A 23,257-nucleotide genomic window follows, 5' to 3' on the forward strand; every position below is an offset into this window, starting at 1 on the left:
TGAACCTCCCATGGCTTTGTTTGTGATCTTTGTCCCTTGTCCTGTCACTGGGCAACACTGAGAAGAGTCTGACCCCACCCTCCTGACACCCACAGCCCCAGTTCTCAGCCTTTCATCAGGAGAAAGATGTTTCAGTTCCCTCAGCATCTTGGTGTCTCTGTGTTGGGCTCTCTCCAGTAGCTCCTTGTCCTTCATTAACTGGGGAGCCCAGATCTGGACATAGCTCTCCAGATGTGGCCCCAATCTTCTTGATGCCCCCTAGGATGCCATTGGCCTCCTTGGCCCCAAGGGCACATTGCTGGCTATGATCAACTTCCTGGCCACCAGGACTCTCAGGTCCTTCTCCTTAGAGCTGCTTTCCATCAGGTCAACCCTCAACCTGAGCCTGTGTTGATCTCTCAACCTCCCTGAGGTGCCTCAACCACCAGGATATGTTTGGAGAGGTTGCAATGAACCCAACAGACACCAGGAACAAATCTTGATGGGACTTTGTCCCTTCTCGTGCTGCTTGTAGCTGCTTCTCCCCTGCCTGGGGTAGGGAAAGGGACAGATTTAATGGAGTGTGGCCTCATTTCTCCCGAGGGGACAAGAGGGAGAGTTATGATCATGGCTCTCAGGCACTGGCTGCTGGTGCTGGCTGAGCTCCCAAGTACCTGTGAGAATTGATCATTTTGTGCCCAATAGGCTGGAAAAGGAAAGGAGGCAAAAAATGGGCTCAAACATTGAGTTCCACGAGCTTGGGGGAGTGTGGTTTGGAGCTGGAGGGCTGAATCCACCCAAGGTTTGTCTCTCTCAAGTGTGTTTTCCTGCCTCTAAGGTTTTCTCCCAACTCCAGGAGCTGGATGCTGGTCGCAGTATCCTCAGCACCAGTAAGACACTGGTTGGAGAAACTCATTCAGGCTGGGATGTTTGGGTTTGGATGGACTGAATTTGGATTTTCAGGACCCAGAGGCTTTAATTATTTCCATCAGATGCTGAACCAGCAAGGAACTCCTTTGAAAACTGCTTCCCCCCCCCCGGCTCCCTCATTAACCCCATGAGGTGATATCTGAGAGGGATTCAGGCTCTCTGCAGCCACACCAGGGGAAGGCAGCAGAGCAGCCTTGGGTGGTTCTGAGAAATTAAGCCCACCTGAGAAGCTGGAGTTGGGATTTGGTTGCCCTGAAGAGCTGTTTGTGATACTTGGTGCCACCATGTCCCAGCCTATCCCCTTGGGATGGGGACTGGGGCCCTGCAGAATGTCACTGTTGGTAGTAAAGGGGGTTTGATAAATGAAAATATCTTGTTCTCCAGAGCTGGGTTTCACTCCTGGCCCAACCTGGGCTCAGCTTTGGACCTGGCATGGTTGGAGATGCAGTGTCCTCTGAGCCCAGCCGGGGGTCCCCAAGTGTCCCCAAGCTTTTGGCCAATCCTGAGCATCTCTGCCCTCCCAGAGCCAGCTCCACATTCCCACCTGAGTGACAGGGAAAAGAATTGGGGTCCTGAGTGCTTCTCACACCTCCCTGGGTGGTCCCAGACCAAGCTGTGGCTCCAAGAGACCCAAATATCCCTGGAGGAAAGGGGGGAAACCATCTCCTTCCCACACCCCCCCGAAGCACTGTTCTCCAGGACAAAACCTGGAGGGCACCTTGGGGATAGGGGGATTATAAAAAGGGGTTTAAGGGGTTTTTACTTTTACCAAAGCCCCGGGGGGCCCCAAGTCGCCCCCCCAGTGTCAGGACTCACTGTTATTATTTTTATTTTTAATACAAGCCCCTCCCCTGGGGGAGGTAGTGGTGATGCGGGGGGGGGGATGGAGGGGGGGTGACCCGACACCCCAGCTTTGACGTGCAGCTCTGGTGACTCAAGCTTGCGTCAGGGTCTGCGTGTCCTTTATTATTATTATTTATTTAAATTCTTTCTTTTTCTTTTTCTTTTTTTCTCCCTCAATTTCTTTGGAGTTACCTCCCCTCTGGCCAAGGGGAACGGGGCCGGGCCGAACCCAGCGCGCATCCGCCGAGCGAGGAGAGGGAGGAGAAGGAGGGAAGAGAAGGGAGAGGAAGGAACGCGGCCACCAAACCCCGACACTCAACCACCGGGACCCGCAACCACCCAGCAGCCCGATTCCGAGCAGCACCGGGACCGGCTCCACCGCGCGGTCCCCACTCCAGGGGACATCCTTTTGTCCCCTCACCGACACCAACGCCGGAGCGGGAGACCTGGTTAATAATTATATATATATATATATATATTTTTTTTTTTTTTTTTTTTTTTTTTTTCCCCGGGACCTGGTTCATTTTTCCTGGGAACGGGTGAGATTTTCCCGGGAGCGGCTCCCCGGGACCCAGCACCGCTCCAAGGTAAGGCTGGCTGCTCCCTGCACTCCCCCCTCCCTGGGGTCTTCTCCCCCCCTCTCTCCCGATGCTGCTGCCCCCTCCCAGCGCTGCTCTCGGGGATTTATTTGGGGAGGGGGAGGTGTGGGGAGGTTGATGGGGGGGATCCCTCGGGCTGGAGGCATCAGGCGTGGCCCTGGGGATGGTGACATCTAGGGCTGGGGGGGACATTTAGAGACACTGAATGGCTTCAGCCGCCCCGGATGGGCATGCAGTAGCCACTGGGGGGGTGGCACTGGCCACCTGGCTTATCTTGGGGCTGGGGGCTCATCCCCTGCGAGCTGCTGCTTGAGGAGGGGCGGGGGATGCAGGTTCTTTGCTTGACCTTGACAATAACATTGGGGATGGGAGAAAGCGTTTTGCTGCCTTTGAATATTCCCTACCTGGCCCCCGAAGTGTTGGGGGGATTAATTTTTCCTTTTTATTTATTTATTTTAACTATTAATAATTATTTTTTTATCTTGCTCCCTGGCTGTGGGTGGCTGGGTTTGAGGCTGAAAAACAGGGCTGGGGTGGTGGGTGTGGGAAAGACCTTATTTCCTTTCTGGACATCTCTTGGATGTGCCCATCCTCCTGGATGACATCTTGGCCAGGTGCAGATTTGCATCTTTTTGAGGATGTGAAGCTAAAAACCCTAAATAATAATAATAATAATAATAATAATAATAATAATAATAATAATAATAATAATAATAATAATAATAAATGATAATGTATATATTATATAATAAATATATAATGATCTCAGCTCTTTGTAAAGGACCCAGAAGGTGAAATCCTGCTTCCCATCCTGCCTTCTGGCTCAGGCACCTGAGGTTTGAATCCAGCAGGAGCTGATGCAACTATTTCTGGGCTTGGGAGAGAAAAAAAACCCAAAAGGCCCCAGGAGCTGAGCTATTCTCGTCAGGGCACAGGTTTGTGCAAATATCTCTCTAGAGGTGTCTGGACTAGGTCAAGGAACCTTGGATGGGGCTTTGCCTGCAGCTCAGCTTGGAAGGGAAGGGAAATCTGGGTCTGAGGTGTCCTCGGGAGTGAATTAGAGATAGCTTATTTGAGATTGACAGGAATGGAAGGACTTGGTTGAAATCTGGAGTGACTCCACTCTTACTTCAGGCTTGCATTGAATCTGGAATTAGACCAGAGCTGAGCTGGAGTCACGAGGAACAAATTTACCCCAGATCAGGCGCTGATCTGTGCACACCCAACCTAAACCACTGCCTGGGAAGGAGAGGCTCCAATTTTCCCCCCACCCTGGGGTCTTTTTCTCCCCCACACTGGTTTTTATTTTTCCCCATCCAGTTTTTTATTCCCCCCTACCCTGGTTTTTATCCCCCCCCCTGCCCCCCAGTTTTTTATTCCCCCCTGGTTTTTACTTCCACCCCCCTACACTGGGTTTTATTTCCCCCATACACCCTGTTTTCCCCCTCTCCTGGGCTCCCCCGGGCCTTTTTGTTCCTCTCATTCTGGGTGCTTTCCCCCCTCATCCTGGTGTGTTTTTCCTCCATCCTGTTTTATTTTTTGTCCCCCGCACCCTGAATTTCCCTTGGCCCTGGTTGTTGACAAATGTAGCTGCAGCCTCCTGAATTACACCAGGGAAAAACAGAGCTTGGGGAGAGACTGGGATGCTGCTTTTTAGGATAAACCTGGGTTCAGTCCCTAACCTTGAGCCTGGAGAGGTCGAGGGGAATCACCAAGCTTGAACAGGGAAAAAAAACCAACCAAACCACCCCTCAGCTGGGGAAGGAGGCAGAGCCCTGGAGGGATCATATGATGTGGGGCTTTGATCCAGTGTCACGTTCTTGCAGCTGATGTGTTTGCATGATGCTCAACCCAGTGATGCATCAATGGGGCTCAGCCACATCGTGACAAACCCAAGTGCCAAGGGTCCCCCCTCCTCCCCTCCTGTTGGCTCTGGCTCTTGACCCCTCTGGGAATCTGCCCTTTCCCAAGGTGTCTTGAAGAAAAAAGTCACTGCCATGCCCCACCCCAATGGAGTTGGGGGTGATGGGAGATGAACTCACCCTTAGGGGGTGGTGGCTGGATGGTAGCCCCACCTCTGGTTGTGTTTGTAGGAGCTGGGGGTCTTAAGTGACATCTGGGGGGAGGTCGTAAATAACATCTGATGGGGTATAAATGAATCTGAGGGGTCATAAATGACATCTGAAGGGTATAAGTGACATCTGATGGGTCATAAATGACATCTGTAAGAGTACAAATCACATCTGGAAGGGCACAAATGACATCTGGAAGGGTATAAATGCCATCTAGGGGGGCTATAAATAACATCCAGGGGGTTATAAATAACAGTTGGGTGCTTTTGCTGGTGAAAGCCACCTGGGTAGGTGGAAGGGAGAAGCAGAGGCAGCTCTGATTCATCAGCCATTGTGGATGGCTCCTGTGTTGTGATGCTAAAGAGGTGTCCATATGGGTAGGTAGGACATAGAACATCTCCAGGCTGGCTGGCCAGGAGGCTGTGTCCCCCAAGCTGCTCTCCACCCCACCAGACTGGGAGCTTGGTTTCCAGTCAAGCTGCTTCTGGGTGCCCTTGTCCTCTTATGTGGACCCTTCTGGAGTTTGTGTCTCTCCAGGCAAGGGGAGGGAGAGCAGCAGGGTGCAGCTGGGCTGGGGGGACTGTCACCAGGTGCGGTGGTGACACCACCTCCTGAAATCCCTCTCCTCCCTTAGTCTTCTCCTCCCTTCCCTGGTCTGTGACCTTGGTGGAATGAGCTGGACTTTCCCAGGCCTGGTGAGCTGGATGTTTCTCCAGGAGCATCTGTTCCTTCTCCTTTAGGAGCTGCTGTGGATATTTTGGGAGCAGAGGGCAGCAGGGTGATGGCTGAAGGAGGAGAGGGACCAGCAGAGATCTCCCATGGTTTAAATGTGAATTCTGCATTCCCCCAAGCTCAGCTTGTAGTTTTTCCTGCCTCAGTTTCCCATTTAGGGACAGAGGAGAGATCTCCCCCGGTGTGCCCGTCCTGCAGCCCCTGAGCATGTTTGCTGCTGGAGGCTGCTCTAAATCCAGCCCCAGCTGAGAGCTTTGCTGACATCTTTCCAGGTTCTTGATTGCTCCCTGGTGGCCCTCCTGAGAAGGCAAGGATGTGCTGAGGCAGGAGATGGAGCTCAGAGCATCCCTCCTCCTCTCAACCCTTTGTGATGCTGCTGGGGGGACCTGGTGTCCTCCAGAGCTCTTCATTTATCCCCAACAATTGTTTCCCAACCCTCCCCTCTGCCTCCCTGGAGAGATTCTTTCTTCACCTGGGATGGATGGGAACCTCTGGGCAAGGATTAAACCCTCAGGAGCTTCTCCATCTCCATCCCTTTCCCTGGGTGGGCTGAGTCCAGCTTGTCCCCAAGCACCATGTCCCTTCAATCTGCTGCAGTTTCTGAGCCATCAGCACAAAGGGACATGGTGGGCCACGCCACCCCTGTGTCACCCTGCAGGGGGGAGGAGGGACATGGATTTGCCACTTGGTGCAACCAGGAGCCCCAAGATCAGCCAGGGAGTTGGGTGCAGGAGCAGGGCTCAGTGTGGTAGTTCTTGATCATTGGGTTGAGGTCCTACAAGGGGCTGGACGCCAAGGCACTCACTGGGATCATGGAACTGGGAATGCTGGTCAAGGAGACACCCAGGGATGTGGTGGGAGATGCTGGAGGTGTCATGCCAGGGACAACCCAGTGATGCTTTCCCCCTCCCTACACCCCGCGGGGAGGTGTTGGGTGCTCTCAAGTGATTTCTGGAGCCACCAACCCTGAGACAAACTGCTCCTTCCCCTGGTCCTGATGTGGGTCCTTCTCCAGCTCACCTGCATGGGAGGCATCAACGTGGGGTTTACCTGGAGAAGGTGGATGGTGCAAAGACCTCAATGGCTCAGCAGCACCAGGGAGGTTGTCAGGAGCTCTTGGAGACCCTGATCTGACTTCTGAAAAGGAAGGGGGAAAAAAAAAAAAACACGTTGAAGAAAATGAAGGTCATGAGGACTAAGTAAAGATGGTGGATCTCCATCCCTCAGTGACAAGGGGTTTCTGTTTCTCTCCAGTTGTCAGCTGATCTGCCTCTTCTTTGAAGGGTGGTTAAGTATTTTGGGCAGATGAAATTTTGATTGAATTCACTTTTTTATGATAGAAACAAGGGGAAATCCCTTTCTGGGATGGGTTTGGGTCATTCCCAAAGGCTGCAGACCTTGGGGGTGATGCAAAATGCAGGGGAAATGAGTTGGGAAAGCTTTGTTGATGTCATTGGGTCCCCACGCCCTGTGCATCTGTGCCTTTGGGCTGGTTCTGGCTGGGCTCATCTCATGGTACCAGCAGGGAGGTGGACTGCAAATGTTGGGTGTGCTTATGGCGTCATGCTTGGGAACAATCCTGGATCTCCTTTGGGTGACACCACCCTCACCAGGCTGGGGCTTTAAACTGGAAGAAGGGAAAATTAGGTTGAACATGAGGAAGAAATTGTTTGGTGTGAGGGTGCTGAGCCCCTGGCCCAGGTTGCCCCCAGAAGCTGTGGCTGCCCCATCCCTGGCAGTGTTGAAGGTTGGATGGGGCTTGGAGCAACCTGGGCTGGTGGAGGTGTCCCTGCCCATGGCAGGGGTGGCACTGGATGGGTTTTAAGGTCCCTTCCAACCCAACCAAATCCAACCCAACCCATTCTATGATTCCGTTGGCACTGCAGTGACTGAGCACCAAGCTGAAGGCATCAGCCATGTAAAAACTGCTCAGAACAGAGCAAAACCCAAATAAAAGGCACGGGTGTGTCTGAAGAGTCCGATGAATGAGCACAGGACATTCCCCATCCCTGTCCCCATCCCAGCTGGGGATTTTCCAGCCACCTGCTGGCAGCTGCCATGCTGGAGCCATGAGTGGTTTCTCTGAATGAGTCCTCGTTGGGAAATGAAACCTCGTTGGGTCAGGCTTGAAAGAACAAATTCAAGCAGCTCCTCCGGAGGAGCTGGATCCAGGAAAAGATGCGGACCAGACAGGGTTGCCTGGCAACGGATGCAGCCGACAGCCTAAAATAGCTTTTGGAAGAGGAATGGGGCCTGGCAAAGGAGGAACTTTCTTCAAGGGTGAAAAATTAGCAAGGTGAGGTTGAGGGAGGGTGAGGCTGCTTGGGAGAGGGGATGGGATTTGCTGCCTGGGCTGAAGCTGCTGCTGGGGAAAGGTTTGGGATTGTGAGAGGAATTGGGTCAAAAAGGTGGAGGTTTGTCTGAAGGAGGAACCTGTGGTTGGTTGAAGGAAAGTAGAGCAGAAGATGGCTCTGTAAAACTATGGGGGAGTTTTAATTTGCTTCCAGTGGGAGGTCCGTCCTGCATGGTCCGTTTGGTATCACCCATTCTGGTAGGGTCTGTTCACCCAGGATGGGGGGGTTGGCTGCCCCAAGGACTGAGCTGGTGGGTCCTTTGTGTGATGGCACTTCTGAGATGCCACCTGGGTCTCGGATGAGCTTTGAACTGAAGGAGAAAGCCCCCAAGGTGATGCTGGGGTGGTAGAGATCCCGAGGCATGGCACCATCATTGGTCCAGGGGCTGGTGACTAGTCTGGTGTCCCCTGGGAAGAAGGGATGGACTGAAGTGAGAAGAAATGGGAGAGTAATTTTCTCAAGATGTGGAATTTCCCTGGAGGTTTCTAGGCCTTCTCCCCAGCTGGTGAAGCTCCACCATCCCAGCTGGGGTGGGAGCTGCCAGACAAACCCCAGTTCTCCCAGTATGGAGAGGACGATCATGGTGCTCTCCCAGCTTGGGCAGCTCTAGCCCAGCAAAGTGGATTTTCCTATGCTCCAAAGTTTTCCAGGTTGAGGTGTCCCTGATGCCACCCATTTGTGAATTGACCGTGGATCCAAAAATTCCCCTGCCTGCCCCACCCAACCCTATGCTCATGGGATCTGGTGCCACCAGTTTTGGAGGTGAGGTGGTTGGGGCAAACTGGTGTCACTGGTGTAACTGTGTGGGTGCTGGGGGGTGGGTATGGCTCTCCCCAGCCAAGGTTGGTCCATGATAAAGGTGGAGCAGATGGAAATGTTGTAAAGCTGTCTGGGAAGAGTTAGCTGCAGGATCCCAGGCTTTTTAAGTCCCTCCTGATGATGTCATGGGACAGAGGGACAGGCAGGGTGTTTGTCACTGTGTCCCTTTGGAGCCATTGTGGGGCTGAGCTTAGGTTCTGCCAAGGGGCAATGGGGCTGGGAGGGCAGGGCCTTGGTTGGTAATGGATGTGGGGTCACCAGGGCTGCTGTAGCCCAGGGAATCATAGAATCAGAGTATCATTTGGGTTGGAAGGGACCTCTGAAGGTCACCCAGTCCAACCCCCTGCAGTCAGCAGGGACACCCTCACCCAGATCAGGGTGCTCAGAGCCTCCTCAAACCTCACCTTGAACATCTCCAGGGATGAGGCTTCAACCACCTCCCTGAGCAACCTGTAGTTCCTTCCTGTGGGTCATGGGAATCTCTTCTACAGGAATGGTTGGACTCAGTGATCTTAAAGGTCTTTTCCAACAAGAATGATTCTGTGAATGCTAAACCACGGGGTTGCTCCTGCTCCATCAGTCATGGAGAAGGTGATCTTTAGCATCCCCAAGGCATGGGGTGCTGGAGACCCTTCTGCCTTGGGTGCTTTCACCAGCACCAGGTCACCTTTGGGGCAAAGCAAACCCAACTCCTCCTCTGTTGACCCCTTCCCCACCCAGGTCCTGTTGATGAAGAAGGGGTGAGGTTCAAGCTGTAGCTCACACGGGTGCCATTCCCTGCGGGACTTTCATCTCCTCCCCTCTCCCCACCTCACTCCTCGGGGCCCCTCGGAGCTGTCCCCATGCCGAAGAACAGCAAAGTGACCCAGAGGGAGCACAGCAGTGAGCATGTCACTGAGTCGGTGGCCGATTTGTTGGCCCATGAAGAGCCTGTGGACTACAAACGCAGCGTCCTCAATGTGACGGGAGAAACCTGGGACAAGCAGAAAGATGGAGAGGAAGACCTGGATGCTGAGAACCGCCCAGCCTGGAACAGCAAACTGCAGTACATCCTGGCCCAGATCGGTTACTCAGTGGGGCTGGGCAACGTCTGGCGTTTCCCCTACCTCTGCCAGAAGAATGGAGGAGGTGAGAGATGGGGCAGGGAAAGGGGGGATGGCTCAATCCTGCCTTCCTGCACCTCAGGGTGTGGATCCCAGGGTAGGACAGCAGTTATCTGGGACTTGGAAGGTGGAGAGGGGCAGCTGGGAGCTGGTGCTGGTGCATTGGTGCGTAGATGGAAGAACCTCCAGGATGGGGTTGGGTCCTTCCTCAAAGGTGTCCACCCTGCTCTGACCTCATAGAATTGCAGAGTTCTGGTTGGAAAAGATCTGCAAGATCATCCAGTCCAACCACTTCCCAAGCACTGCCCAGGCCACCACCACCCCATGTCCCTCGGCATCACATCTCCAGGGCTTGGAAACCCCTCCAGGGATGATGGGGACTCCAGCCCTGCCCTGGGCAGCCTGAGGCAGTGTTTAATAACCCTTTTAGGGAAGAAGTTTCTTCTAAAATCCAATCTCAACCTCCCCTGGTACAACTTGAGGCCATATCCCTCTTGTCCTGAAGTCCAGATGAATCCCAGGACTTGCTGCAGTCCCCAGTTCTTGTTGGAGAAGTTTGGAAACTGAGGGGGAAAAGGAACAAAAGGAAGAGAATTTCTTCCCATTTCCTTATGTTCCTTATGTGTAGGTTTCAGCCCCTTCCCAAACCCTCCTTCCAGCCAACCCATCCTCACATCCCACCCCCAGCTCCTACTTGGGCTTCCAGGAGCTCCCCTGAGGTCCAGGGCTTTTCCACCCTTCCTAACCCCAATGGATTGCTCATCATTAATCTAAACCCAGCCCTTTGGGCCTCTCCTCCTCGATGGGAAGCAGCTCCTTGCCAAGGGGCATTGAAGGAAGCCGGGATCAGTCAAGGTTTCCTGTCCACTCGTTGGGTTCCTGGCTCTGCAGCAGCCCTGGCAAACTGCAACCTTCTCAATAATTAAAACATCTCTGGTGTCATCTTCCCCATGAGTCATTCTCTCAAGCCAAGACCCATGCAGTCAGCACTTCCCACCCCGAGGCTGTTCTCCCCTCCAGCACCTTCCTGGAGGGATCAGAATGTGCTCCTGCATCCCAGCATCATCCCGGCTGCTGGGACATTTTGCCCCCAGTTGCCCCAGGCTGCTGCAGCTTCATCCTCATCGGTGCTTCTCCTGGGCTGGGTTCTGGGGTCTCCATGGAGGTGTTGGAGTGAGTCTAGAGGAGGCCCTGGAGCTGCTGGGAGGGCTGGAGCAGCTCTGGAGCCAGGGGGAGAGAGTTGGGGGTGTTCAGCCTGGAGAAAAGAAGGCTGCAATGGGGAGACCTTAGAGCACCTTCCAGTGCCTGAAGGGGCTCCAGGAAAGCTGGGGAGGGACTTTGGACAAGGCCCTGGAGTGATGGGACAAAGAGGAATGGTTTTAAGATAAAAAATGGCTGATTAGGTCAGGCATTTGGAAGAAATTGTTTGTTATGAGGGTGCTGAGCCCCTGGCCCAGGTTTCCCCCAGAAGCTGTGGCTGCCCCATCCCTGGCAGTGTGGAAGGTTGGGTGGGGCTTGGAGCACCCTGGGCTGGTGGGAGGTGTCCCTGACCATGGAAGTGGAACCAGACCATCTTTAAGATCCCTCCTAACCCAGATAACCCATTCTATGGTTCTCCACTTCTCACCCATCACTCCCACCTCACTGTCAGGACACTCAGCTCCAGGCACTCCTTGCAGGCTGCATCATTTTGCAGCATCACTGCTTGGATCAGCAGCAGCTGCCACAGGTCCTGCCCATGCCCAGGGGCTGGTGGCTGTCACCGGGTGGAAATCAAGGTAGGAATTTGCTCACAGTGCCTTTGGCTCCCCTGTGGGATCCATCCACGTGTGCTCCTCAGCCTGGTCCTGGCAGGAGGTTGGTGCAACTCATCAGCATGAGTCATCCCATCCTACCCGGGGGTTTGGTCATGCTTCAGGAGCTGATGAGTCCTCTCCAGCCTTGTCAATTAGGCAGAGATTAACTGTAGATCTAATTAGGTTCCTACCCCTACTGGAAGATCTCACTCCGTGCTGAGCAGCACATGGTGAACACTGCTGGTAGGGAGCCATGAGGTGGGGTGGTGCAGAAGGGTTGGTTGTGCTCAGACATACATGTGTAGGCAACACCTGGGCAAACAGGAGGGCTCCTGCCTGAACATGTGGCTGAGAATGTATCCCCATGGGTTGGCTTGTGGAGGTGGCACCTTGCATGTGGGCCCAGATGCCCATGTGGATGTGGTGTGTCTTTAGGCACATTGGGGTCTGTCCCACAGGTACACCTCCTGGCAGGGGATGTTTCACCCTTTCCTTCCACACTTGCACTTTGCTCCTCTCCACGTTTGTCTCCTCTGCTGCCCGTGGCAGAGGAACTGATGAATGAAACGAGGCTGTCCCAGCTCTCTCCTCCCTGTCTGTCCCATCTGTCCTTGACATGCTGAGCTTTCTCTCTCCTGCCAGGTGCCTACCTGGTCCCATACCTGGTCCTGCTCATCATCATTGGACTCCCCCTCTTCTTCCTGGAGTTGGCAGTGGGGCAGCGGATCCGTCGGGGCAGCATCGGGGTCTGGAACTACATCTGCCCTCGCCTGGGGGGCATTGGCTACGCCAGCTGCCTTGTGAGTGCACCCATGGGTCCCTTTGGGTTCCCACCTCGGGGAGTGGGGGGGTGTCCTGGGAGGAGCCCCATGTGAATATTTGGGAGGTCAAGGGGAACTTTTGCAGATCCACCCTTGGGTCTAGTGCTGAGTGGGAATGGGACCATCCCCTGCACCCTGCCCAGCTGGAGGGGTGTTGAGGACAGTGCCACTGCCCTGGGATTTAATGCCACATCTTCCTCCCTCCCCCAGGTCTGTTTTTTTGTCGGTCTCTATTACAATGTCATCATTGGCTGGAGCATCTTCTACTTCTTTAAGTCCTTCCAGTACCCTCTTCCCTGGAGCGAGTGTCCCGTCGTGGCAAATGGCTCAGTGGCCGGTAAGGGATGGCCACCAGCATGGCAGGGAGCAGTTCCCAAGGTGACAATGGGGACCACCACCATCTGTAGCTCATCACAGGTTTGGAACACCAGAGGCTGAGGTGTCTCCTGGGGCACTGAGTCCTCTCTGATCCAACTGCTGTGATCACCTGGAGATGTTTAATTTGGGCTGGATGAAGCTCTCCCATGCTCTGCCCTCAGGGGTCTTTCCATGATGTTGGGGTTTGCTGGCAGCTTGGGGATCCTGAGCTTGGGTCTCCAGGCCGCCTGGGTGCTCAGGGCCAGAAGGTGACCCAGGACCACCTGGCTGCTCAGTTGGTGCTTGACTGAGACTCTGATGGTATTTTATGGTTTCTGCACATCTCCTTGGGTCACTCTGGGAGATTTTATGCAGATCCCTGTGTTGAACATCTGATCTTCACCTGATGATCACTTCATGTCTTGTCTCTTTTTTGTCCTAAAAATGAGCCCCATTAATTCCTGTCCCAGGTGTGTGCCCTTCCCTCATTGGACATTGATCCTCATTGGACATTAATTGATCTTAGAATCACAGACTCATTAAGGTTGTCAAAGCCCTCTAAGATCATCAAGTCCAACTATCAACCCAAGCCCACCATGCCCACTAAACCATGTTCTGAAACACCACATCTGCACCTTTTCTGAACACCTCCAGGCTTTGAGAACTCCACTTCTGCCCTGGGCAGCCTGTTCTCCTAGGAGATGGTGAGTGACTCTTCCCCAAGCTCCTCACACTCTCCTGGCTCTGCTTGGTTGCAGTTGTGGAGACCGAATGTGAGAAGAGTTCAGCCACCACCTACTTCTGGTACCGGGAGACTCTGGACATCTCCAACTCCATCTCGGAGAGCGGGGGACTCAACTGGAAGATGACCGTGTGTCTGCTGGTGGCCTGGAGCCTTGTTTGCTTGGCCATGATCAAAGGCATCCAGTCCTCAGGGAAGGTGGGTATAGGTGGCCACCAAGGTGTCCTCAAAGGAGGAACCTCCTGCCTGGACCACACTCTCCTGCCCTGATCCGGGTGGCTGGAGGATAACTGTGTCCCCTGGGATGCACCCACTCCAGAGTTGGGGACATCTCTGGGGGGATCCAGAATAAGATCTAAAGAGGGTTTAGGGAATAAGTTCAGTGTCACCAACACCCACAGCGTTGGCCCAGGGCTTGGGCATATCAGTGGCCAATCCCTGCCCAGCCCCTGCATCCAGGGAGCATCAGTGGTCCAATCCCCTGCCCACGTCATCTTGAGAGGTGCTGGTAGGACATAAGGGTGAGAGTTGGGTCTTCCCTTTGTAGGGGGAGGGCAGGAGAGCAGAGCAGAGAGGGACAGAAAGCTTGGGGAGAGGTGACATTGGCTGGTGGAGGCTGTTGACATTTCAAGTGGTGGGGTGGGATGGAGAAGGGTGTGGTCTCCTGGGACACTTGCACATCCCTGTTTCCAAATGTCCTCAGCAGAACATCTGGGATGTTAGCAAAGGACAGCCACACAGCCCCAGAGCAGGTGGGTGGGAGGGAACTGCACGAGCAGGACCATGGCTGCAGGTCATCTCTGGCCAGGGTGAAGTCCTGTCAGCATCTGCTCACCAGGGCACTGGAGATGTTCCTCAGGCCAGGAACCAGCTGGGGTTGTCTGAAGCCCTGGCCAGCCGCTGGGGGAAGGAGATGGGCTGGAGGTGCAGACCTGCCCTTCCCTTGGCCTCCCTGGCCACCAGCAGTTGGTAGTCTAGGGCTTTTCTGAGCCAACTCCAGCATTTTCACCTCAGCAGCCTCAGCAGATTTCTTTCTCTTAAGTGTGTCCAAGAACTCTGCAAATCCACCTGAACTTCATCCTGCAGCCAGGGGTCCCGCAGCTTCCCCCTTGCACTGCCTTAGGAGCAGAGCTCATCCTGGGGAGGGGCACCTTCCTTGCTCACCCCTCTTGAGCTGTCCTTGGGCTGGTGAGGTGAGTGTAGAGGTGAAGGAGATTGTCCCCAGGGTGCATCATCCCTCTCCTTGCCTTAGGTGATGTACTTCAGCTCCCTCTTCCCCTACCTGGTGCTGGTTTGCTTCTTGGTGCGAGGACTTCTGCTGCGTGGGGCTGTGGATGGCATCATGCACATGTTCACACCCAAGGTGAGAACCTTCAAGCCCAGAAGACTGAGCAGGTTCTCCTTTTGTCTTGTCCCACCTCTTTTTTAACCTTTGCCAACCCCACAACCAACCCCAACTACCTGGGATATCCTGAGGTCATCAGGATGTGTCAGCAGCATCCTGAATATGGAATATGGCCAGGACAGCCAAGAGCTCGATCACCTCACCACCCTGGTGCTTCTTAGTGTCTCTCCTGTCACCTTTGGGTGCCCAGACACCAGGGTGGGGACATGAGGCACCAAGGCGATGTATTTAAGGACTTGATGAGAAGATGCCCATGGCAGGGGGTTGGATGATCTTTAAGGTCCCTTCCAACCCAAGCAATTCTATGACACAAATCTGTTGTCAGGCTGCAAAACCTCTGCTGGTGGTGTGCATCTCTTAATTACCCAGCTAATTAATTAATTAAGCACAAATGGAGATGAATCAGCTCAGCCAGCAAGGCTGGTAGAAGATATTAATTATGATCTCTTGATGAACAAGGCTGGAAGACACTCAGTAGAAGGGGGATGTGGCTGGGGGGACGGGATGTTGAACAACCCCATCAGCTGAGATGTTTGATTTCAAGTTCTCCAGCTGCTCTGGAGGCAGGAGGTGGCCAAGGGAGGAGGATGGAGACCCATGGCTGGGTGGCTCCCTTGGGTTAGGGGGACAGGTCCACCCGGAAGCTGTGGGGCTATGTACTGGGAGATCTGGCACCCAGTTTGGGCTTCAGGGCAGATGGTGCACCCAGAGATGTGGTCAAGTCAAATCTTCACCTGCCCTTCTCTGTGCCTCAGTTTGTCCCTGTGGGAAACAGAAGGTGGCCCTGTGGGTGCTGGGTCATGCAAGACCTGATCATGGTAGATCAAAGTGTGTCCATGGCTCCCCCAAAACCCAGGTTGGAGGTGCAGTAACCGTCTTATTTAGCTCTGACTCCACTGGGCTAAGCTGTGGGGCCACCAAACCACCTAACGTCTTCTTCTGTCTCCTCTCCAAGCTGGACAAGATGCTGGACCCCCAGGTGTGGCGGGAGGCAGCTACTCAGGTGTTCTTTGCCTTGGGCCTGGGCTTTGGAGGAGTCATTGCCTTCTCCAGCTACAACAAGCAGGACAACAACTGCCACTTTGATGCCACGCTCGTTTCCTTCATCAACTTCTTCACATCTGTCCTGGCCACCTTGGTTGTGTTTGCTGTGCTGGGCTTCAAAGCCAACATCATGAATGAGAAATGTGTGGTGGAGTAAGAGGATTCGCTTTTTCACTCTTTGGGGTGGGCAGGTCTGCTCCTGGCTGTGGTGGATCTGGAGGCAAGAGAATGAGTTGGGTGATCCCGTGTTTTGGTGGACTCAGGTTCCTGGCGGTCAAGATCTGGATCTCCCAGAGATGGCCAAACTGAGGCAGTTGAATATTCATCTCCTCCAACCTAAGACCCAGCTCTCATATGGGCTCCTAGGCTGCAAACTGGGGGTAAATGCAACAGGTCTGGTCCCACCACCTGGGTTCCCCTTGCTTTCCACTCATCACAGGATCCCATCTGTCTGCAAAGTTGAGGGTGCTGCTGGGCTGTACCCCAGAAGCTGTTGGAGGAGGGGGGATTTGCACACCATGTAGGGAGCTGCACCCATAAAAATCCAGACCATGCAATGTGGAGCCTGTTCCCTAGTGGGCCTCCATCTGTCTCCTCTGTTATGTGGCTTGATGCAATGTTTACTGACACCTTGGCAAACTGCAACAAGGTCACAGAACCCCAGACTGGTTTGGGTTGGAGGGAACCTTGAAGCTCATCCAGTGCCACCCCTGCATGGGCAGGGACACCTCCCACCAGCCCAGGGGGCTCCAAGCCCCATCCAACCTGGGCTGAGACACTGCCAGGGATGGGGCAGCCACAACTTCTGGGGGAAACCTGGGCCAGGGGCTCAGCACCCTCACACCAAACAATTTCTTCCTCATCTCCAACCTCAATCTCCCCTCTTCCAGTTTAAATCCATTCCCCCTCATCCCATCCCGCCAGGCCATGGTCCCAAGTCCATCCCCAGGTCCTTTGACCTGTGTAACATGACCTGGTGAGGCTTATCCTGACTGGGTCAAAGAGCTTCCATGGTCAGGCCCCATCCTTCACCCTGGAAGAAAAGGAACACCTCTGGGTGACAAGGGCTCTGCTCTCCCTTAGGAACACTGAGAAGATCTTGGGCTACCTGAACACCAATGTGCTGAGCCATGACCTCATCCCACCTCATGTGAACTTCTCCCACCTCACTGCCAAGGACTACAATGAGATGTACAAAGTGATCATGACAGTCAAAGAGGGGCACTTCAAAGAACTGGGTTTGGATGCCTGTCTGTTGGAGGATGAACTCAACAAGGTACCTTGGTGGCCTTCCTAGGAGGACCAGAAGGTCACCTACCCCATTGCCTGTTTGTGGCAGAGGGATCTGGAAAGCTGTGGGAAAGCATGGGATCTGGAAATTACCCTGGTTAGAGACCTTCCAGGGATGGGGATTCCCTGTCCCTGTGGTCTTCCTCAGCATGGGATGGGGGAAAGGTCTGCCCATAGCAAGTCCAGCAGGGTCATCACCTCTTCCAGGCTGGCTTTGAGGCAGGATTTTTCTCTCCTCAAAAAGTGGAGTGCAACAGGAGAGACTTGAAGCACGCAGGGTCTTGTAGGCTGTGTCCCTGATGTGTTTCTCCTCATCTTTTGGTCTTCTCTCCCCCTGAACAGTCTGTGCAAGGCACTGGCCTGGCCTTCATTGCCTTCACAGAAGCCATGACCCACTTCCCAGCTTCCCCCTTTTGGTCTGTCATGTTCTTCCTGATGCTGATAAACCTGGGCTTGGGCAGCATGATCGGGACCATGTCAGGCATCACCACCCCCATCATCGACACCTTCAAGGTGCGGAAGGAAGTGTTCACAGGTGAGGTCTTTTCTCCTGTTGCCTCCTGGGGAAGGGGTGGAGGGCCCCCATTGCCCTGGGGAGTCACTCCAGAAGAGTGTGGACATGGTGTATGTGTCTACTGGGTCCTGCCAATGGAAGGGATGAACTTTGTGGTGAGGACTTGGTTCTTCTTGGGGTGCCCTGCTGACCATGCCCATTTGCTCCTCACAGTTGGTTGTTGCATCTTTGCCTTCCTGGTGGGACTGATCTTCGTGCAGCGCTCTGGGAATTACTTTGTCACCATGTTTGATGATTATTCAGCCACGCTGCCACTCACTGTCGTGGTCATCCTGGAGAACATTGCTGTGGCCTGGATTTATGGCACCAAGAAGTAAGTTTGTCCAACATGATCTGAAAGGTCTTTTCCAACCAAAATGACTCTAGGATTGACTCGCTGACTTTTCTCCCAGGAGGTCAGCTCTGATGGAGCACATGTCCCAGGGGACATGCATTAGAGAGGCAGGAACTTGGTTCCCCTTGGTCCTTGCCCTGCTCTTGGTATAATCTACCCCTACGTCACTCTAGTGGGTATCTACTGTTGGTTGTGATGCACTTGTGATTACCCTTTTGTCTCAGCTTTCCAGGTCCTTCTGGAAGGAGACCTTGTCCCCCCTAAGCCTGTTCTTGAGTTGGCCAGAGCAGAGGAGGTTCTGCCTAATGCTCAAATGACCTTTTCTTGGCAAACGGGAAACCTCAAAGGAGGTTTCCAACCCATTCTACAGGCTTGAGGGACACTGAGATGCTTGCTTAGATCCCCTGGATCCTTTTCAGGCTCTGTCTTGAGCATAATTCCCAAGGGGGGCATGTGGGAGGGGGATTCTCACTCAGAGGTGGGGAAGGGAATGGCTCCATCTCTCCTTCTCATCAGGTTCATGCAGGAGCTGACAGAAATGTTGGGTTTCCGGCCCTATCAGTTCTATTACTACACCTGGAAGTATGTCTCTCCCATCTGCATGGCCGTGCTCATGACCGCCAGCATCATCCAGTTGGGAGTCAGCCCCCCGGGCTACAGCGCGTGGATCAGGGAGGAGGTGAGTACCATCCTCTCCCCAACAGCCACCTCCACCCCAGGTCCAGGCTGAGCAGGAGACCTGCAGACCCCCCTGTTCATTCATCCCAGCTCTGCTCTTCTACCCTCTCCTGTTGGGAGATCTTCAGCCTGTGGACACTCATCCTCTGTGGGCCCATCAGGTTTGTACACTGCCCAGAGGCTTCCAGCCAGCTCTGATCATCAGCTGAAGTCTGAGCTTGGATTTTGAGTCACTTCCACAGCTACACACAGTGTGCAGGACCAGGTCCTTTCTCTTGATTTGAACCCACCTCCTGATAGCTTCACGTGGTGCCCCTGACGATGATGCTTGGCAGGAGGCAGCAGGACTTGCCTGGTACCAAGGAGATGTTGCACGTGGTGTGCACCACCTTTGTTGCTGTGGCTACCCCATCCCTGGCAGTGTTGAAGGTTGGGTGGGGCTTGGAGCACCCTGGGCTGGTGGGAGGTGTCCCTGCCCATGGCACGGGTGGCACTGGATGAACTTTAAGGTCCCTTTCAACCCAAACCAGCCTGGGATTTGCTGCAACATCTCCTTGACACTAACATCTATCTCTTCCAGGCTGCAGAGAAGTTCCTTTTCTACCCAACCTGGGCCATGGCCATCCTCATCTCCCTGATCATCCTGGCTTCCCTCCCTCTGCCCTTGGTCTTCATCCTCCGGCAGTTCCACCTGGTGTCAGATGGCTCCAACACCCTCTCTGTCACCTACAAGAAGGGTCGGATGATGAAGGACATCTCCAATTTGGAAGACAACGATGAGACCCGCTTCATCTTGAGCAAAGTGCCCAGTGAGACCCCTTCCCCCATGCCCACCCACAGGTCCTACCTGGGGCCTGGCAGTAACTCCCCCATGGAAATGAGCAATGCCCCCAACGGACGCTATGGCAGTGGGTACCTCCTGGCCAGCACCCCTGAATCTGAACTGTGATGCCTGCCTGCCGACCACCCCCACCAGGAGAGAAGGGCACTGGGGAGTGGGTCCTGGCTCTCCAGGCAACTGGCAAACTCATCACTAAAGGAAGACAGAAGAAGAAAGAAGAAGAAGGAGAAGGAGAAGAAGGAGAAGAAGAAGAAGCAACCCCTCGTCAAATTGTAACCCAAAGCAACTGTTTCCAAGGTGGCCATCGAGAAGAAGGGACTGCAGGAGGGGCAGGACAACCCTTGGCTGAAAGGCAGAACCACCCCCTGGCTCACCTTTTGGGGTAGGGAGGAGGAAGGAGAGACGCTGTGGTATCTTTCTGAGAGTTTTTGTCCAATCTGAAGCAAAGAATCTCTTTTTTTTTTTTTTTTTTTTGAAGCAGCTGATGGTTGGAAAAAGGACCTGGCATCAGGTGGGAAGCCAACCACACTTCCTCCTGCAGCCCAGGAGCTCTTCCCTCCCTGTCTGTTGTCCTTGAGCTGGGAGGAGTCCATGGCCTTATTCCAACGAGCACAATTAACCATCAGTGTTCATAGCACAAGAAGATGCTGCTGGTGTCACCATCATTGTTGTTGTTGTATATCCTGTAGGTTTTTAGAGCTGTGGACACCCTCCCCAGATAACCCCCAGATTTGGACCAGGGTTGGCAGGGCTGGTTGAGACGTTGTGGCGTGGGAGATGGTGGAGCCTTGGGATCTGTTTGGTTACCACCAGCATGGGGACGTGCATCCTTCTGAGACACAGAGATGTCACATCCGTGGGACGATGTGGTCAGCATGGTTCGGTGGTGCTCGTGCTGAGTGACAGAAGAATCTCTGACATGAGGGTGGTTGAGATGTGTGAGCACGTGTGGGGCCTGCAGAGGGTTACCATGATGGAGGTCAGGAGTGCTCTCCTGGAATTACTCCTGATGTGTGGGATGAGCTGCTGAGATGTCCCAGAGGGACAAGCAGAGAAGCTGTGGGGCATCCTGTCCTGGTTTAGCTCTCAGGAAACCACCCCTGACCTTCCCTCCCTTGCACCCACCAGCCAAGGTGATCTGGGCAGGGATGGTCTCTGGACTCGTGTCCTCATTTCTCACAGCTCCAAGCCAGGAGCATGTGTCACCTCCAGCCTTCCATAGGGGTAACCAGCTCCTGGGGACAAAAGGGCTCTGCTGAGCAGCAGTTGTTGGGGTTCTAGTGTCTTCTCCAGGTGAACCTTTGGTAGAATCCAGGGACTTCTTTGTGCTCACCCAGGTTAGTGGGGACCAGACTGACGTGACCTCATGTTGTGTCTCCCCAGGCTGGTTAGGAAAGGTCGGAATCTCCCAGCTCCGAGTCTCTCCCAGTGGGTTTGAGGATCTTTCCCTGACTTCTACACATGGCCAAGCAATTCTGTGAAGGGCACCAGGATGAGGTGGCATCTTCCTCTTTTCCCCAGGGGGACAGGGGAGCAGCAGCCTCCTTGCACCCTTTCTCCCTCTCCGGGCATTGTTATGGCCTCCAAAATCTGAGGGAGCTCTTCATCCTTGGTCCTGCTGGCCTTAGCTCATGTGTGATGGTATTTCAAGCCAGCATGAAGGTCAAATTTGTGATTGCTTGACCACAATCCCTTCTCTCCTCTGCCTTCCTCTCAATGGGTTTTCTCCCACCTCAGCTGGGAGGCGAAGGCACCTGGTCCAACCTTGACTTCTCTCAGCATTCCTGGGGTCAGGAGGTGTCCCTCCCAGTGATGTTGATCTTGTGGGTTCTGATCATTTATTTATAATCCTTCTCCACGGCTGACCTGCAGCCTCTTCCCAGACAATTAGCTCAGGCTGTTCATTAACCATTTTTCCAGGGGAAAACCAAAGGCATGGACTGAACCGGAGCAGCTCAGTCTTTGATGACTCTGAGAAGCACCAGCCCCGTGCAGGATCAGCCCTTTGTCTCTCCTCTAATGCTTCCCCCCTCACAATTTGCTCCATTTCCTTTCTCCTTCCCCTTCCCTTGCCAGGGGGATGCAGAAATACCTGCCCCGGTGTCACCTCTTGATAGGAGAAGCACAAACCCTGTGGCATTTCCTCATCAGTAGAAAAGATGTTCCTTCCATCCCTCAGTTCCTCCACCCAACCAGCAAATGAGAGGAGGAGCCACATCATTGCCCAGCGTCACCTTCAGAATATCCCTGATTCCACCTTCTCCATATCCCTCATTCCCACCATAGCTCCCATGGAGTTCTGGGAGCAGGACACCTTCCCACCCACGATGCTCCTTGAAGCCTGGGGAGAAGGCTCCAGCCTTCCATCACCACCATTCCCAAACCAGCCAGGGAGGCCTTGGCATTCCTCCCCTCTTCTTGCAGCATCCATAAGAGGCCAAATCACTAAGAAAGTAACAAAAAAAAGTTCTAAAATATATATATATAAATATATATTAAAAATATATACAGAGAGAGGAGATGGAAACCTAACCCTGAGAGTCTCGACTTCTATTGTATATTTATTCTGTAAATGTCACTGTAAATGCTGTGAAATGACAAAACCAGATTCCAAAGTGGCCCATGCCCTGTTTTCATGCCCAGTGCTTGTACAGGTCAATTCTCATTGTATAACAGGACATATTTCATATTTTTATCCTTTTATTTCTCAGGGTTGGTGGGTGGCTGTGGCCATGTGCCCCCCCCCCAGCCCTGGGAGCTCCAATAGAGAGGAGGAGCAGGACCACCACCTTCATTTTTAGCTGTGGAAACCCCATATTTCTTCATGGTGTTTACTCACTGCTAGACACAAGGCGCTGGGGGGGTGGTGGGGAGGTTTTTTGGGGGTTGTGTGTTTCAATTTAAAGTGCTTCATCTCATCACATGTGTCAATCCCTGAGTGGTGTGGGTGTTGGTGTGCGTGTGTGTTGTGCTCAGGGGTCACTTCTCACTGTACTTGGTCACTCTGGGACCCTGGGGGGGTGGTGGTGGTCAGTTTCTCCTGGTCTCCCTCCACCCATCTTTTTGGGGTCCCCAGGTTGGGCCCAAACCCCAGTGGCTTTTAGCCCTGGAAATCACTTTTTTCCCCCCTCTTTTTCTCCCCAGAGGCACAGGGAATAGCTGCTGGTTGTGTGCACAGACACTTTACAGTTTTCCTCCAGGTGGCTGGAAAAGGAAAGGGTGAGAGAAACTGCTGCCAAAATTCCTGTTCCCCCATATTGGCTCCCTGCTCAGTTCCCAGCCCTCTCCCTGGCTGGGGGACAAGGAGTTGCTGGGGAGATCAAGAAGGGGTGAAGACCCAAAGAGAAGGGGGATGATTGGGAGTCTGGGAAGTGGTGGGGGAGAGGTGGTGGCTGGTGCTGAGGGCAGGAGGGTGCCCAGCCCCCATGATAGAGGTGTTGAGGCTCTCAGGGTGGGTGTGTTCCCCATGGGGCTGGAGCTAGGGTGCTCCATCCTCAACCTGCCCTTGACCCCAGTGCAAAGCAGCTGGGACAACTGAAGCTGACTGCCCTCTGCTAATTAGCCCCTTCCCCAGCTATCCCTTGGCCCATCCCCCTTGATCCCCCAAAAGAAGGGGACACTTCACCTCCTACCACCCCAGCAGGTCACCTGCAACTGCAGCCCCTCCTTGGAGCAACTCCCACTGCCCCCTCCTGTCCCCCAGCCCGCGTATCTCTAGGTGGCCTATGTGGTCAGCAGGGACACAGTGGGATGTGGCCACTTCCCTGGCTGGTGAGCACAAGGCTGGTGACCCCCCCTGTACAGGTAAAAGCACAGAGCTCATAGTAACTCATCCCGTGTATCCTTGGTGTATTTCCCACGTGTGCCGGATGGGCTCCTCGGCAGGTGAAGGGAACTCTGTCACAGCTGGACTGGAGTCCCAGTAAAAGGCTCTTCTTACCAAA

General features: G+C 53.8%; 1 protein-coding gene across 1 annotated transcript; it reads left to right on the forward strand.

The window, feature by feature from the left end:
• Nucleotides 1-1,806: 1,806 nt before the first annotated feature.
• SLC6A17 (solute carrier family 6 member 17) lies at nucleotides 1,807-23,257 on the forward strand. The gene is made up of 12 exons (XM_071768275.1): nucleotides 1,807-2,339; nucleotides 9,049-9,456; nucleotides 11,870-12,027; nucleotides 12,259-12,385; nucleotides 13,164-13,345; nucleotides 14,400-14,510; nucleotides 15,508-15,749; nucleotides 16,680-16,872; nucleotides 17,229-17,421; nucleotides 17,614-17,773; nucleotides 18,311-18,473; nucleotides 19,053-23,257. Exons 2-12 carry the CDS (start codon nucleotides 9,171-9,173, stop codon nucleotides 19,419-19,421), a joined length of 2,184 nt encoding a protein of 727 aa, XP_071624376.1. The 5' UTR covers nucleotides 1,807-2,339; nucleotides 9,049-9,170; the 3' UTR covers nucleotides 19,422-23,257.

Source organism: Heliangelus exortis, chromosome 25, assembly GCF_036169615.1.
Source record: "Heliangelus exortis chromosome 25, bHelExo1.hap1, whole genome shotgun sequence".
In the NCBI taxonomy this organism is placed as follows: Eukaryota; Metazoa; Chordata; class Aves; order Apodiformes; family Trochilidae; genus Heliangelus; species Heliangelus exortis.

Bases quoted from the DNA above. Each gene is read 5' to 3' on its own strand.
- SLC6A17 (XM_071768275.1), top strand. From the start codon at position 9,171: ATGCCGAAGAACAGCAAAGTGACCCAGAGGGAGCACAGCAGTGAGCAT. The intron at 12,028-12,258 runs GTGAGTGCACCC...TCCCTCCCCCAG, and splicing joins TTGGCTACGCCAGCTGCCTT to GTCTGTTTTTTTGTCGGTCT. The intron at 17,422-17,613 runs GTGAGGTCTTTT...TGCTCCTCACAG, and splicing joins GCGGAAGGAAGTGTTCACAG to TTGGTTGTTGCATCTTTGCC.